The sequence below is a fragment of the Dendroctonus ponderosae genome, unplaced genomic scaffold (assembly GCF_020466585.1).
Source record: "Dendroctonus ponderosae isolate FM_Combo_2020 unplaced genomic scaffold, Dpon_F_20191213v2 Dpon_F_20191213_2, whole genome shotgun sequence".
NCBI lineage: Eukaryota > Metazoa > Arthropoda > Insecta > Coleoptera > Curculionidae > Dendroctonus > Dendroctonus ponderosae.
Window position 1 is genome coordinate 1,661,419 of NW_026018165.1, and position 16,455 is coordinate 1,677,873.

The 16,455-nt window shown below is 34.1% G+C and overlaps 3 protein-coding genes across 4 annotated transcripts in view; 2 read left to right on the forward strand and 1 right to left on the reverse strand.

The window, feature by feature from the left end:
- Positions 1 to 1,239, forward strand: part of LOC109538198 (guanylate cyclase 32E) — a 61,216-nt gene extending 59,977 nt beyond the window's left edge. For both annotated transcript variants that reach the window (XM_048663693.1, XM_019905338.2), the window contains 2 exons: positions 643 to 779; positions 850 to 1,239. In XM_048663693.1, the coding sequence (XP_048519650.1) occupies positions 643 to 779; positions 850 to 996 (284 nt within the window). In that variant the 3' untranslated portion in view covers positions 997 to 1,239. The remainder of the gene's footprint in view (positions 1 to 642; positions 780 to 849) is intronic.
- A 1,230-nt stretch (positions 1,240 to 2,469) lies between these two features.
- Positions 2,470 to 13,553, forward strand: LOC109538199. The gene is made up of 5 exons (XM_019905339.2): positions 2,470 to 2,768; positions 8,793 to 8,994; positions 9,256 to 9,988; positions 10,044 to 10,366; positions 12,070 to 13,553. The coding sequence occupies exons 1-5, from the start codon at positions 2,745 to 2,747 to the stop codon at positions 12,573 to 12,575; spliced, it is 1,788 nt and encodes a 595-aa protein (XP_019760898.2). The 5' UTR covers positions 2,470 to 2,744; the 3' UTR covers positions 12,576 to 13,553.
- A 358-nt stretch (positions 13,554 to 13,911) lies between these two features.
- LOC109538201 (perlucin) lies at positions 13,912 to 14,629 on the reverse strand. Its single transcript, XM_019905340.2, has 3 exons — positions 14,484 to 14,629; positions 14,248 to 14,374; positions 13,912 to 14,192 (listed from the first exon to the last, which is right to left on the reverse strand). Exons 1-3 carry the CDS (start codon positions 14,592 to 14,594, stop codon positions 13,966 to 13,968), a joined length of 465 nt encoding a protein of 154 aa, XP_019760899.1. The 5' UTR covers positions 14,595 to 14,629; the 3' UTR covers positions 13,912 to 13,965.
- Between the last annotated feature and the right edge of the window lie 1,826 nt (positions 14,630 to 16,455).

Genomic DNA, 16,455 nt, shown 5'->3' on the forward strand with positions numbered 1-16,455 from the left:
CGAAACCTATCCCTCGGGCCAAAGGCCCTCGGGCTAGTTCGGCCCTCAGGGCATTATAAGGTCCGTAACGCCCTTGGTACATAAATAGCTATTAAAACCCCCCCACTTGGAAACAGCCAGGGCCAAAAATCCATCATGGCCTCCTTTAACTGGGAATAGCTCCCCAAAAATCCCCACACAACCACCCATTCTCTTCCTTTTTACGCACCCTTTCACCCCGATATCCCCCTCACCACCCTTTCCTCATCTTCCCCCCTCACCCAACCTAGCCAGAGGTACAAATGCACTGGAGGCATTCACTAAACATACAAATGAATCGCACATCTAAATTTAAAAGAAAGCCTAAGAAAGGGAATCACAAAAGAGCAAAAGTTCTGCCCAACTAGCTGAAGCCTAAATATCCGCAACACCATGAATTTATATTTATTATATTAAATTTAATTTTCCCAACTTTTGAAAACATATTAGGCAAAATGTATTAAAATGTATTAAATAAAACTACGTTTAATCCTAAAAAAAAACATAAAAAATTGCAAAAGTTCACAGTTTATAAAACCTCTCTTTACCCGTTAGCACAAATAAACTAAAAAGTTTTACTGTAGAATGGAAACGAGAAAATCATAGATTTGTTATTCATTCTAGGACTGTGTGAAACCCCTGATTTGCTGCAAGGGCCTGGAAGATCAATTTTCAATCGCGAGTACATGTTTTACCATCGATTTTCCCCGTTTTCGGTTTCAAGACTGCACCAACGAGCGAAGAAAGCCTATTGCAGTGACGTAAGTTACTCTAGTCCACAGTTGGAAAATTACGTCCTCGTTACGAAGATATACGGCTTTTTCCTTGCAGGAAGCCATGCAAAATTACAAGCGATCACAGTCAATGGCAACCCATCGAAGAACACGACCGACGATACATAACTTTTTACAGGAGTATCCGAGATCAGCGCCCACAATAACTTTCACAGCTAACAGTGAATTATCCAGTAAATTTTAACTGGTTGTTGTATACAGAGTGGCCCATCTTGTTTGAGAGTTTAGCTCCAGCAAAAACGAGTTAATTTTATATACGATGATGATTCTATATGTTCAAAAAGTGGTATTGAAGTCGTTTTTATCGTGAAATGGTCGGGATTAAATTGAGGCCACCGTGTACGTTTTGTATTTTTATTAACAAGTAATTTTATATATTAACTGTACAGTAGGTACTTCAAGTCAAAATTAAACTATATTCTATGCAGTTTTAGTGTTTTATTTTCAGCAAATGAAAAAACATTAATCTACCTTGCAAAATAAAGCAAGAAGAAAATCAAGTGCAAAGTGCAGATAAATAATTCAAGAGCGGTTTCTAAAAACGTTTAGTGAAGGTTATTAAATCATTATAAAATTGGGTGAAATGATATAAATATTCATCAAAGAGCGCTTTAAAATTTCTTTGCTATTTATTAATAAGCATCTGTATTATACCCTGGGAGCGAATAGGTGTTAAGGATGCTCGAACGAGGCTTCTGTTTATTGTTGATTGGAATACCAAGTTTCTTAGTTTTTTTCATTTATCTTTGTGATATTTAGCAAAGTTTGAAATCGGCGCTGTTTGAATTAAAAATTATAATATACTTTTGAGTGTTAACTGTGAATTAAATTTTTCGTTCACTGTAAGTCCAAATGACTCAATAAATTATTTTTAATTTCTTTTAATTAACGGAGGGTTAAAAAGTATGAAAAAGTCAAACTAATAACATTGTAGTAAAATTTGCGCTACTTGACACTATGACACATATAAATGCATCGATTTTAATTCTCAAATATTCCTTTTGCGATTAAAGCAATATTTATATAAAACACGTAAAAATATGAATTTGATTAACGTGCACTAGAAGTCTCTATTTTGCCATACAATTAAATTTTCGACACATTTGAAAATACTTTTTTAGATAAAAAAATCGAATTTTTCAATTGCGATTTTGAATATATTTTTAAAATTTAAGTTGTAATGCAAATTTAAGTCGAATAACAATTGTTCATGAAAACTTATTTCAATAAGAGTAGGTAATCAAATTTATATGAACTGCAACAAAAATATTGAAAGGCAAGTGAGTATCCCACCAATTTTAACTTTTTAAATAATTACTTATTATCTTCTGATAATGTTAATATTTCAATGGGTTTCTAATTGTTTTTAGTTGTCAGCCAGTTAAGTTCCTTAGTGCTTAGTTTTAATTGACCTAATGGGAAAATTTCAGCCATGCAAAATTAGATATTCATCTATACGATTTACAAGAAGAAGAAGAATAATGAAATTAGTTCACGACATTTGCTCGGGTTACTTGTCTCTCTATGTGATATTTGTTATCACTTTCCTTTGGATACCTAGTTTCTGCTCTTTATAACTTCGATAATCTGCTTTGCTTCAAATTAGATGCAAAATTGCCCAATATCAATCCAAGTATTTAATTATTTACTTAAATCAATGTACATGAGAATTTATTAGACAATTGTAATAATACTTTATAAGTGTTTGCAAATGTTCGATTTCTGCAAAAATGTTAAATTTTATTAAAGTTTAAAAAAATCGGATCAAAATCGAATAATTTGAACGTTACGGTTCGATAGCTTGCCGTTCAAACGCGCTTAACAAAGAGAGGGTACCATAATCTTCAAGAATTCTCCGGACTCGAATAAAATTCTAGTTATTCCCGCGGAAGAGACAGTCTCTTTAAGAAGATATCTAGTGAAACAAGTGAAATGAAGAACTTATGTATAATCTTGGTAAGTAAATCGCTTACAGCTGATTAATCAATCAATCCATCTCATCTGTTTGGGGATAAATAAGTAATTCAATTACGGCAAGGCTTTATTTGAATTATTCTGCATTTATTAATGTATGAATATGTATCAAATTATTAATTATTGCTGACAGTTTTGCAGTCATGCTGTTTTTATATTAACTATTGAGAAGATACGAAAAGGTGATTAAAAAGGAAAAACATTTTTAACGACAATAAGTTTATAAGTTATAAAAGTACAATAAGTAAAAAATAGTATAGTTTATAATCCTGTACTTATCTGAGATACTTTATTCAGCCTGCAGAAGGTTCTTTATGCTTTACTTTCGCTCGATTTTGATCTCGACCTTCTTCACCTTCATATCAATAGGTCTTTATAACTTTTTGTAAGCAAAAACAAACAGTTTTGTCTAGCGACAGTGTTTTTCGCTCTAAAAAGTTCTTTGAACTTTTGCTTTTTTATTTAAATGTGGATCAACTTCAAAATCTTCCCTGCCAGCCAGACATAATGTCATTCTATGGATTACATTTATACACGTTTTACGTGTAGCGAAGGTTGCGATATTCAAATCTTACTACTTTTTGAAGTAGGTTAGCAAGAAATAATGTGCGAACCACATTTGGGTTTCATAAGTAGCTACTTTGTTAAGACAAATATGTTATTAAGAAATATATCTCGATGATTGCATTAACACATAACCACCGCTATTGCAAGTCGATCGACATTACTATAAATGATCAACGATAATTAGGGGTAATTGTAAATGAATTAGAGGCGAAGACGTTTGAATACAGAAGTAAATTAAACCTGAGCACCAACACCTTGCCTTATTAAGTAAAGCTAGTTGAAGAATTATAGCACTTTTTAAACTGCAGTAGGTATATCAAAGACAATTTAATGGAAAAATGAGTGTATCGAATCTTTTAATTTTATGCATTACAATTGCTCTAAAATGTATGTGTTTTACCAATATACATAATAAAGTTTTTATTAGTTTTCCAATTGTGCATGCAGCGTTGTTGACAAATATTTCCGTACACAATTTCATTACCACTATCAAATAATTGCTTATACAAATATCATGTATTCTTCAATTAATATTGACTTTCTGTTTAAAAACTATTAAATATAGTTTCTCAATTTAGTTGCCCTTGTTAACTTCGTGAAATTTTATTGATAATAATAAACTGTTTTTGTTTTAAAAAATATATCAGGTATAACTAAAATTAGCAAAACTTTGCTGCTTGTGAACTTGTGTGTAATGAATCCTTAAGTGAAGGTTTCGTTTGTCTTATATTGTACGAATCCAAAAATGTATTTGCGTTATTTGGAAGTTTTGAAATATTTTCAGTAGATTAAAAAATTATTTTTGACGCATTTATTTCCTTTCAAAACTGAGAAAAACAAGATTATTTATTATATTCGGTGTGTTCAAAATTCTTCTAAAATATAACCTTATATTCAAGCATGTTTAATGCTTATTTTGTAGGTGTTCAAAATGTATGAATTAACTTCCTGCCTACACGCAAAGCTGATTTTTTTAAAATTAGATTTAATTTTGTCTGTTTCTAGCTCTTGTTTTGTTTGTTTCTTCCTTGCTCAAATCTTTAAGTAAATTAGGCAAAAAAATATTTTTACGACGATTTCGTGGATTTCAAAAATCTGATGATCGTTCATATCTTGAAAATGTTTCTGTTCGAAATTAATTCCTACCTTTTGTTACTTTTTATGTTTATTTTATTTTTCGTAAAACTGCTTTGGTGAACAATTTTGTCACAGCGTTGCACCGAAATTTGACTGTAGTTTTCTTGCTTTGATCATCAAACATTCTTTGACCGCATCCATGTCCTTTTTTCGAACTCACTATCTTTATTATGTTCTCAGTGTATTTTCATCGACTTACATTGCCTACTTGGAGCTCAAAAAAATTGATAAATGATGTAAATTCGTTTACTCAAAGATTATTTCACACTGTCCAGATAGTCGTACGAGTAGGTACAACAAACATGATATTTGCTCTATAATTTATTCCTACTTTAATTTACCCTCTAGCAATGCAATAATGAATTACCAAATCCGTTGACAAAAAAATTATAAAGTCAAATGAAAATATTAACACAATTCCATCAAGTACCAAAACACTTCCCAATTCTAAGTGTGAACGTTCTCAATGAAGCGAATAATTATTTTACCCAATTTGCCAAGCGAATTTTGTGTATGAATCTAATGAATGAACACCCGTGTTGTACAACTCCAGAATTTTCACATAGCCGATATTAATATTCCAATTTAACAGAAGCCGCCACCATTATTCACATGTGCCCGTTTCAATTATATAACCGATTCAATTACCTAAGTGTAGTAAATAATAACAATATTATGTCAATAACAGTGACTATTAAAGAATTACATCTTCTCATAATTTTCAGCCTACTTTGGGCATTGAATTCTTACTCGAATTGTTACTTTCACCCAGACATCCTTCGTGTTGTGCTGTGTCATCGGTTCGATCAGATGGAAAAAAAACCCAGAAGAGAATTGTAAAATGCAAAAATGTCTATTACAGGAAATCGACATGAGAATGTTTTAAGTAACAACCTGTTGCTGACATTGTCTTCATCTTTTACAGTATTTTAAGTAACTGTAATCTGTAGAGAACCAATTGACTAAATCAGACAAGATTCTGTGTTTAGGATTCTCTTTCTTAGTGCTCTCTCTTTCGAGACACTTGAAGACGGCACTTGACTTAATAATGACAAAAGCTGGAAATGTTTCGGTATCTCTTTCACAATTTTCAAGTGCAGGAGTTGAGTGGATGTTCAATAACAAAAATGCATGACTTGTAAAATTTCACTTCAATAGTATTCAATTACAAAATATCCTCACCCTCATCCTCAGTTTTTTCCAAATTCCCAGGTTCTATTCAAACGTTATTTACTGAAAATCAGAAATACAAAAGCAAATAACCCGTTCGATAACAGTGAAAGTGGAATAAATTTGAAGACACGAAAATCTACGACTCTGGTTACGTGTGCCTGAAAAAGCGAATTGCCGCTATTATGAAAACCGGAATCCTAACTTTCTTTTGATGATGATACTGTTTATAAACAATACGAGCGCCAGATTGAATCCGAGACGCTCAAGGATTCGATTTTTGTTTGAAAATAAGTTTTTTGTTTGTCATAATTGACGTGCCTTATGTTGATTCTCAAGTTGCAAGATCGGATCAAATCATAAAAGTAGAAAGCGAATTTGATCGCTAAATTTAGTACAATATTACTGAAACGGCTATGACAGGTGAACTTTTAATTAATTGGTAATTTTTAGGAGAAATTCAATCATTTGAGCACTAAAGAAGGCGCAGTTCTTACATTAATTACCACAGGACGCACATCCGCATGATCTTAGCACATTATTATTATTTTTATTAGATAGAATATTTGAAAGATATTCAGGAAACAAAAGCTTCGTTTAAAATAACAGGCGAATAAAAGGAAAAGTGACAATGTTGAAGCAATAAAACCTTTTTATAGTGCGAAGAAAGATGGCTGAACTTTTCCCACTGTAAAGTTAACGAAAATCAACTTCGGGCTTCAATATCTTTCTTAGTGCTGCACAGTAATTACAAGAATTTTTCGCAATAACTACAATCAATCGAGTCAATCTGTTCATCAGAAAATTCGATTTGAAGATATCGCTTCGTCTAGCACAAAATACACTCTATTATAAAAGCAACTAATGATATGAACCAATATTGTTGGCCAAAACCAGAAATAATTAGCCAAACAATAGATGATTCAACCTATATTAACAATAGTGTATTCTGTATGAAATATGTGTATGAAAAGGGGTTGCATAAGAGAAGATGTATACAACAAAAATTAAGCAGATTTGGTAGTATATAAGAATTTGCAAGTTATTCCGTTTATTAAAGAAAACATCGCACTTTGTCCAACATTATTTACATCATATATAGCAACAAAAAAACATGAACAAACACTTGTTTGACCAACAATTAGAATTATTATTAGTTGTTTCGCTCAGCTTTTGCTTAGTTTTAATTTCTGTTTTTCCATTACGCAATAAATATGATAACTAGATTCTAAGAACATAAATCAATAAAACTTCTCAGGAGAAGCAGGCATATACTTATTTATATGTTTAACAAAATTTATAACTTTCCTCTTCGCTTATTCTGTTCTAAAACAATTCGAGTTTATACAGTTATATTTGCATTTGATTTTTCCTTAAATTATTTGTGTACATTTCTGGCAAATATTTTTGTTTATCTTTGTTGTTTTACTGTAGATTTCAATTGTCATACAATATACATAACAGCAGTATTGTGAATATTCAGTTTTAATCAAAACGTTATCAATCAATTGTTTGGGAAAAAATATAGAAAAGTCGATATGCCATGCTAAATATAAAAAGAGTTTAATACTAAATTAAAGGACAGAAAGCGACAATACAAGTAAACGATAATAAGAAATTGCGTATAGTTTAAAGTTTGTTAATAATAAAATGACCCAAAAGTTAATTAAATGTGCGACACTTCATTTATTTCCCTCTAATTGCGTTCTCGCTTATGTAAACTAAAACTAGACAGATTCATTATTAGATCAACAAATTATTGAAAACAAAACGGTCAGAATCACCAAAATGAAATTAGAAAAACAAGCAACTCAAATAATTAAGTTTTATTCTGGAAAATATATTTTTCGTATGCATTTTTTCCGTAATTAAACCCTAAATTTATTTCTTGATATCATTTTAACATCGGGTAACACAAGAGCGCATTTAAAAAAAAACAGTCATACTTAGTAAGTGTGCAAATTATCAATGTATAGACCAATGTTTCTTCTTAACTTTGTTTTATTACTTTGCTTTTAGTAGAAAGTAAAATATGTTAATAAAAACTTTTTAATTCAAAAATTCAGCAAAAAGTTCTAGAAAAGGCCATCTGCCGCTCTAAACTAAAAAAAAGATTGAAGCTAAATTAAAGAACAAAAAGTCAAAGATTACGACACGATAAGAAAAAAATAGAATGTGCAAAATCGTTTAAAAGCAAATATTTATTTATAAGCAAAATGAAAAAGTGTTCGAATTGCGACGCGATAAGCAGAAATGAAGGGTAATTAAAAGTTTTATTAAAAATAAAATAAATGTGCGCCATTTTACCTGTAATGTAAATTTCGAGTTTTCATATATTTAATTGGGCTCTCGTTTACCTGTATTGGACCAGACGGCTTCAATATTACATCAGCAAATTATTTAAACCAGAAAATATCAAAATCACCTAAGTTAAATTACAAAAATAAACGAACCGAATAATTATATTATACTCTGAAAAGTGTTTTTTGATCATTCATTTTTTTCATAATTAAACCTCAGACTTATTTATTCATATTAATGTTTCAAGAATTCTTACTGTGAATCGCATTCGTAGCATTTGCTTATTTAATGGAGCTTGGAGTGATGTTAACGAAAAACCTATTTTCAGTAGAAAATTACATTTTCAAAAGTTTATTTTGTTGCGCCCCAAATTCCATCAAAAAGCACAATCTACCGTTGACGAAAATCGTAAACAAGGCAACATTATTAATATATTATTTTGTGGTGTTTTGGTACTTAACGATTTGCTACTTGGTAACTTTATTAGATTATTCGCCTATGAATTAATAGTTAAATTAATCGCTGACTAACAAATTAGGACTTATAAAGCTTTATCGTAACCGCAGACGCGCCCAAACCCAAACACCTCAACTAAACTGATTGAGATGCACGCTTTTCAAAGCTAATTGAGATCAAGATGATGATCAATTAAAATATCTGGTTATCCCACTTAATTCTTTTAAAATGCGTGTAAAATATGCAATTTAACGATTACCTTTAACGTTGCTTCCCCCTGCGAGTAATTGCCGATTTCAACAATGCATATTAGCTAATACACTTAAACAAAACGCATTTACATGCCAAATAACAATTTGCCTAATTACTTTGCAGTTATTTCTGCTTGTTTGGTCACCCGCCCAAATTCAATCGCGCAAAAACAAGAGGAAAGCTGTTAAAACTACCACAGAATCGCCTGAGGAAACCACTTTGCAGCCAGCTATTATAGCCATTGAAATCGTAGACCCCAATGAAAATTCGACCAGTGTGAAAAATTCGAAACGTACTATAGAAAGCGCCTTGGGATATGGATACAGTAAGTTTAAATCACTTAGTAAATTAAAAAATTCAATTAATCAATTAATGCCAAATTTATTTATAATTGAACAGGCGCGTGAAAATATTGCGAATCTAGGAATTTTCAAGCGCGGAAATCGCCCAGTGGCATTACACCTGTCTTTCCTTCATTTATAAGGAGTTAGCTTTCACTGCTCGACCATATGGATGTTGCCATTTAACTATCGCTTAACACATCACATACTTTTCAAGGATAACAATGATTTTTTTTTTCGTTTAGATAGTTACGAGAAGCCCAGATATGAAGTGTACAAGTACTCGCAGCACGACATCCCAGGCTACAAAGGAGATAGCTTCAAGAGCTCACCCACTACCCCATTCAGTGTGCAAAAATCAGTTCAATATACTTTGCCAACAGTCACTGAGCAAATTCACACTATTCCCAGCGTGCTCGCGCCTGGAACTACTCTATATTCCAGCCTCAGTGCCAAAGGACAAGTGGGAGGCCTCACTTCAAGCCTATCCCAAATATCTGAGCTGCAAAACACCCAAAGTCCCTTACCGGTAATAGTCCTTAGGATCTATCCAGATCAGCTGAAAGACTCCACCATACAAGCAAACCTGCCGGAGAATCATCCATTTTCCAAAAAAATCAACTCGATTAACATTCAGTCACTTCTCAATCACTACATCAATGCGATCCAACCACCCGCTTCAGTGAGTCAGTATTCAACTAACACCGGATATGTGAGTCCATCGCGGAATGTTTACTCCACCAGTCAACCTTACACAGCTACAGCTCAAAAAGCCCAATATAACAGATACGAGACTCCAAATTACTTTACCCACACTGGCTATCAAGTGCCAGCAACTTACCAAAGCAACAGCGCTTCCCAGTATTATCAACCTGGCTACAAACAACAGTCCTATCAGCAATCATACGAACAACCTCAGCAGTATTCCGATTACAATGGAGTGCAACTTCAGGAAGCTCCAATCAAATATCAGTTCAAGTAAGCGGGTGAGTTGCTATGTTAAGTACTAATTTAAAACTTGCAATTTTTGTAGATATGAAAGCCCAACGACGCAGGTGAAGCACGTTCCTAAAAAGCCTGAACCGCAATTCTACTACGTTCAACCCACCACGCAAAGCAGCTACTCCACTCCGACTTCTCAGTACTACCAGCCCACGCAACAAGCGGATTACAGCAATCAGCTGGTGCAAGCGGCAGCACCACAAAGTCAGCATTATTTACCTGCGAATGATCAGCAGTATGCTGATTATGAAGCAGAGCAACCGCAGCAATATGTGGCCACCAGTCCAAAGCTGCTTACTGAAGAGAATTACCCTACAGATAAGCACACAAGGGTGGTGTTCCGGACTGCAACCGGTATGATGAAGGAAAATACATGTTGAGATTAGTCCTGAATGCTTCGAGTTTAAAAAGTTGAATATATTGAATGAACCTAGACCACTAGTGGCCGAATTCCAATTTGTAATTTTTTTGTGAAAAATTTTAATTGTAATTTAGTCTGCAGACCAAACTTACTGACTTAATCATGAAGCAAAGTGAAACAAAATTTCTTTAAATCGAACGGTTTGAAATATTTAAGAAAACTTTAACGCTTTTTGGTAGAGCCATTGATATATCCCTACCTAAGTCGACAAAAAAAAATTGAATTTAAAAAAATATAACCCGCATTTTACAAATTGTTCAAAGTTGTAGTCATTTCTAAGGAACTTTCGTGATTTTTTAGCTTATAAGCCCACCACTTTCGAGGTTAAAAATTTACTTTGGTTATAGATAATCCCTCACTTAATAACTTTTCTTAGTGGCGTTTCTTGGAAAATTTCGGCTTTCGATCGCTTTTCATTTATTAAAATTCTCTGTTTTCCCATAAGGGAACAAAAAAAATAATGTGTTATAAAGTATACATTTTTGGCACGTGCAGCATCGGCATTATGAAACTTTTGTATCTAACAGCGTAAACTCAAACAACCTGAATCTGTTTTCTTGTGAGAAATATCTCAATTTGCAGAAAGTAGTCGAAACCCGCATTTTTCCAAGAAAAACAACTCGGAAAAGTTGTTTGTGAAGAGATCAGTGATGATAAGATCAGTACATTTCAACTTCGATCGCATGGAGAATGTAAACTATCAAACTACCAACATTTTTTAAATATGCCATCTCAATTTGGATGAAACGTTTCAAGACGTCGATTAAATCTCGAATCTCGAATTAAACTCTTATGTTTTTTATATCTCGAAAAAAATGAAAATCTATTTGTACAGGGTTGTAGTTTGGTAGACCAAACTTACCTTTTTGTAAATGGAATGCCGTACTTTTTATTGCATATTCGAACTATTCGCACAATTCTAAGCCTGCTCGATATAAATGTTCTATAATGATTTTCACCTGTTTTTGAGTTAATATCCAATATCGATTGAACTTCGGCCACCCCGTTTTTGCAATTTCAAATTAAATGTAAAATCGGGGTAGCCAAAGTTCAATCAATATTGGTTATTAACTCAAAAACAGTTGAAAATCATTAGAGAACAGGACCAGGATAGAACAATGCAAACATTTTGCGTTTGTCGGTTAAAAACACAGTTTTAGAAGATGAAATGCTGTTGGTTTTTGTCCGAATTGTGCGTAAAAGTCAATAAATTTCAATATTTGATTGATCACTCGATTGTTACCAACCCACTTAAAGAAAAGGAAACAGTAGATCCAAACACAAAAAAAATCAAGCTGTTGAATTGATGGTAAAATTAAGATTGGTAAATAAATTAATATTTTGTCTTAATATGAAGCCGTAAAAAAGAGTCAAAATTTGATACTATTTTGCTAGTACATTTCAAAATACATTTCTTCTTCAAGTTTCCTATAAAGCTATAAAGTTTACACTTTTCTCTTTATTTAACTGATTCTTTACATCAGTCCTCTACTGAAGAGTAGTTGACATATTTCTTAAAAAGAACATATTGAAATTTTATTTGTTAGTGAATGTTTCATCCTACCTTTTTTTGCAGTTCGCGCCTTTCACTATGGCAAATTGTAACAGCCAATTTATTGAAGCAATTTTTTTCCAGGAAATGTTAGGACTCCAGAAGAGGACTCTACAACTCCAAAAGAAGTAAAAACCATCAACATCCAAGTCCCTGATAACATTGCCAAAGTTGAAGTTCAAGAAACCGAAAAACCGTACTACGGCTACCAGAATTCGTATGCTTCTGATCAATCAAACGAACCTTATGCAGAGCCGCTTCGAAGCTACTCCAAGCTGAAAAATGCCGATAATTATTACGTGACTCGCGATACAGTGCGTCAGGATTATTACAACGCTGATGATACTCCTGAGGATGGAGGCTACAATTATCAAAACATTGACTATGAACAAATGGCCAAGTATTTTGTGCGGCGAGGGGCGATGCCGCGCGACTTCTACCAACAGCCTGCAGACGCAGAAGATGCAGATGTGGACAATGGCCGGAGCAATCAAGACGATCTTGCTGCCGCTTATGAAGAAGCTGCTTTTCCTTCCACCACCACCGAGCCTTCAGAGATGAAAAAAACGAAAACTAAGAAGAGGACGTAGGAATAAAATGAAATAACTGGTGGAAAGTGTGTACAGATAATGATACATTGAATTAGTACCAAAAAGCACTTTTGTACCCAAAGATATTCAGGTATGGAAATCTGGTAATCAAAGATGTAGGTTAAAGAGCCAAACTATTGCGATGCAATACATGGTTGGAAAATTGCTGGTGTTCATCCATAAAGGAGTGTCTCTAATGTGATAAAAATTTCAATATCGTTGCTCCTAAAAAATTGTATAGTATTTTTTCGGTTTCCCTGAGTACTTTATTTCATCATCTCTTTCATCTGTTGTGGTACATAAATGACTTCCATACCTTTATATAAGTACAGTACAAATTACATTGATGTTGTGCTATGTTTTCTCAGAACGGTTTTTTCTGAGGTTCATCTTATCGAAAATGCCACGAAATTATTGCACGCAAACTGCGTGTATGCAGGGTATAGCAGGAAAAGTTATTTACAGGATACCTGAAGAATTGCGTTCAATTGTTATGAACACTAGCCAATCTCAACTTGAGTTCCTCTCAAAAGAAACGAAACTTTTTCCATGCTATTAAACATGCTTTTTCTATAATTCTCGATGTTTTAATTTGCAAATGCTAGAAGGTAAGATTTTGACTGTTACAAATCAACAATCATCATTTTCTTTCGTACAAACTGAATTGTATCAATAGAAAATCGTGGACTTTTTCGTTAATTAATCCTCAAATAGCCGAAAGATTTGTTATTCAATTGAAATGCAGAAGCTATTCTGAGTTTTGCCATTGTAGACGTACTAAGTAGTCCGGAAAATGTGCAATATGAACCTTAATTAGTTAATATGTGAACTTATGTACATATTTATTTAAAATATATTGCTATACTTACCTTAACGTATTATCAATAACGAGGGAATATGTTGATATATCTATTTGTCGTTTTAGTATATTTTGCTGATTGTAACTTTATTTAACATGAATAAAAAACTTTTGCGATATGTTATTGAGCAGTTTATTACAAATTGTTGCATCAACTAACTAGCTCATGTATTCTACTCTTCTTCTATTCTTAACATAGGCAAAGATGCAAAAGGCATAGCAGCTCCAACTCAACCAGTATATCCTGCTTAATCTAGCTGTAGGTCGCTAACAGTTTCCGTTTGAAAATAGTTTTAGTTTCAGTTAAATAAATCCTCAGGCGTTCGGATACTTCACTTAAATGACACGAATACATTTTAAAATCATATATGTTTAATATTAAATACGTGAAAAAGCAGGCTTTTGTATTGGCTATTATTAATATGGCAAAATAGAGGAAAACACCTATATTTGGATCCAAGCAAATAAAACAAAATGTTAATTTGGCAATAAGTATTTAATGTTTTTCATTTAATTGAATAATGTATTTCCTTATGAATTTACTTCGCAAATGTAATAACGGGAAGTGGTGCATAATCTGGATTGCCAATATCTTGGGCTTTTGCCGTTATTATTTTTCCCTAGTTGAAGACAATGGGTACCACTGCCCGTCATATTAGGTTCATTTCTTCCCCATAACGTATAATTGAGTACGTCTCCTGTCTCAATCCATGCCCAGGAATCATCGCTTAAGTAGGCTCCGCCCATCCAGTATGCTCCTAAGAGAAAACAATGGGGACTTTCTGATACAATTCAGCTTTAAATCTAACTTACTTCCAGAAACTGCTAAACTAGTTTCATTCATTAAATCGTATAGCTTGAGACTCTCGGCTTCCGTTTCAATCCTAAGCAAATCCATATCAATCATTTTACATCCGGCCAAAGCATGAAGAAAAGTGGTCTATAATTATAATTATAGCCATTTAAAGTAATTTTTATTGTTGCGTTGTGAGATGTTAATTGAGTTTTATTCCAAGAATATATTAAATAAAGTAATAAAATATACTCACTTTGTATTCTGAGACGTAGTAAGTATCATCCAAGGGAAGCATCAAAGATGATGAACCATAGGAAATTAGAAAAAATACCCCTAAGGAGACAATGAAATAAAGCTTGGACATGTTGCTTTGTGTGATACATTTAAATGCAACGATTTTTTTATATATATTAAGCAAGACCCGGTTCTTATCTTTTCGAATTATGCAACGAGTGGGGAAAAGATCAAAAGACAAAGCTTTGTTTTCATACTCGAGGTCAAGGGTTTTCGTTAATTGATTATGTTTTATTTGTTTGACTTTGGTAATAGCTCTTGACGGCTCAAGAGCTATTACCAAAGTCCTTTTTTGTAGTATTTACGAAGCACAACGACACTTCATATTTTGAAATGAAATAATTCGATATGTTTTAGTTATTCGTATGGCATATAAACACAAAAGTAGAAGTATACAACAGACAATACACAAATATACACAGAGCTCAAGTATACCAAGACAAGCCACATATAAAATTAACTTAAATAATAATATTGTAACGGAAATGGCCTGGGGTACTCACGTTTGGAATGGGGATCGAAATTCATGGTATTTCAGTAAATGGGAGCCCCATTTGGGCCCCATTTACTGTCAAATATGACACTGACAAGCGGGCAATTTCGCACCTGGACTGGAGACTTCTAGAACTATCTGGAATACCTGGAGAAAAGTATATAAGCGACGACTAGTACCAGACGGGGGAGAGTGAAGTGACAGCCGCGCCTGAGTGCAGAAGAAGTTAAACCCGCGAGTCGGAAATCCGTGTTTTCCGTGTGTTATTGTTATCGTTTGTGAAGTTGACATTAATTTAGAAGTTAGTTTGTTCCTGTTCCGTAGTTAAAGTTGTACCGAGTGGAATAAAAGTTGTAAGCTGAGGAAAGAGTTTAAATACTCGGCCATCCACGTGACAATATCTAAGTCTCTAATCTAAGTTAGTGCTGAAACATCAGCCATCATGAGATCGTTCCAGCTCCCTTGAAAAGACCGTAGGGGGCAATCCTCACTAATGTGTCTGATTGTCTAGTTTGGAGTTCCGCAGTCACACCTCGGAGACTCCACAGCACCGCATCTGAAGAGTGAGTCTGCGCACCGTCCATGACCTGTGCGGGTTCTGTTTAGTTTGACCCATAGTTTCCTATGCAGCTCTGTGCCTGCAGTGTCGAAGTTATAACTTTCAAACCATTCTCGTTCCTTGGGGTTTACAACAACTCGGTAGTGTTGGGCCCATAAGTTTCTGATATCCACGTTATTAACAGCTAGTTGTTCAGCTTGCCAGAGCGGTGGGTTTCTGGAGCGAACTCTATTTTGTCGTAGAGTAGGTATATATTCCTGTACAGGTAGTTCTAGGTTATTCTATATCTTACGGTGCTCTCTGAGCAGGGCCTGGGTTCTACAAATTGCAGGAGGTTGGTGTTGCTCAGTACGGTAAGCCAGGCAATAGGTGGGTGTTGATCGGATTGCTCCAGTTATTAATCGCATTGTATGATTCAACTGGACGTTGATAAAATTTGTGTGGGAGCTGTCTAGCCATACTGGAGCACAATACTCGGGTGTTGAGAAAACCAGTGCGATGGACGAAGTGCGCAGGGTGTCCGCTGAAGCTTCCCATGTTGTACCATAGAGCTTTTGGATGGTATATTGCGCGTTTTCATTTTAGCAGCGGTATTCTCAAGGTGGTTCCTATAAGAACGAGTACGGGCGACGGTAACGGTATTTAGGGTGCTTGTTGTGCCGAAGAGTGTTTCCATTAAATTGCACGTTGAGCTCCCTGTTTGCCTGTTTGTTGTTCAGATGAAATGTGCAGACCTCAGTTTTGCTTTCACTAGGTTGCTTTAAGTCGCCACTTTTTAAAGTAAGTGCACAGGGAGGCTAGATCCTCTGAGAGAGTTGTCTCCGTCAGGCCCAGACCTTTGGCTCTATAGGCGAGAGCGATTTTACCAGCGTGGCAAAA

Excerpts from the sequence above, each read along its gene's own strand:
- LOC109538199 (XM_019905339.2), top strand. The coding sequence starts at position 2,745 with ATGAAGAACTTATGTATAATCTTG. Across the intron at positions 2,769-8,792 it reads AGAACTTATGTATAATCTTG|TTATTTCTGCTTGTTTGGTC; the intron begins GTAAGTAAATCG and ends ATTACTTTGCAG. Across the intron at positions 9,989-10,043 it reads CCAATCAAATATCAGTTCAA|ATATGAAAGCCCAACGACGC; the intron begins GTAAGCGGGTGA and ends CAATTTTTGTAG.
- LOC109538201 (XM_019905340.2), bottom strand. The coding sequence starts at position 14,594 with ATGTCCAAGCTTTATTTCATTGTCTCCTTAGGGGTATTTTTTCTAATT. Across the intron at positions 14,375-14,483 it reads ACTACGTCTCAGAATACAAA|ACCACTTTTCTTCATGCTTT; the intron begins GTGAGTATATTT and ends TTATAATTATAG. Across the intron at positions 14,193-14,247 it reads TAGTTTAGCAGTTTCTGGAA|GAGCATACTGGATGGGCGGA; the intron begins GTAAGTTAGATT and ends GTTTTCTCTTAG.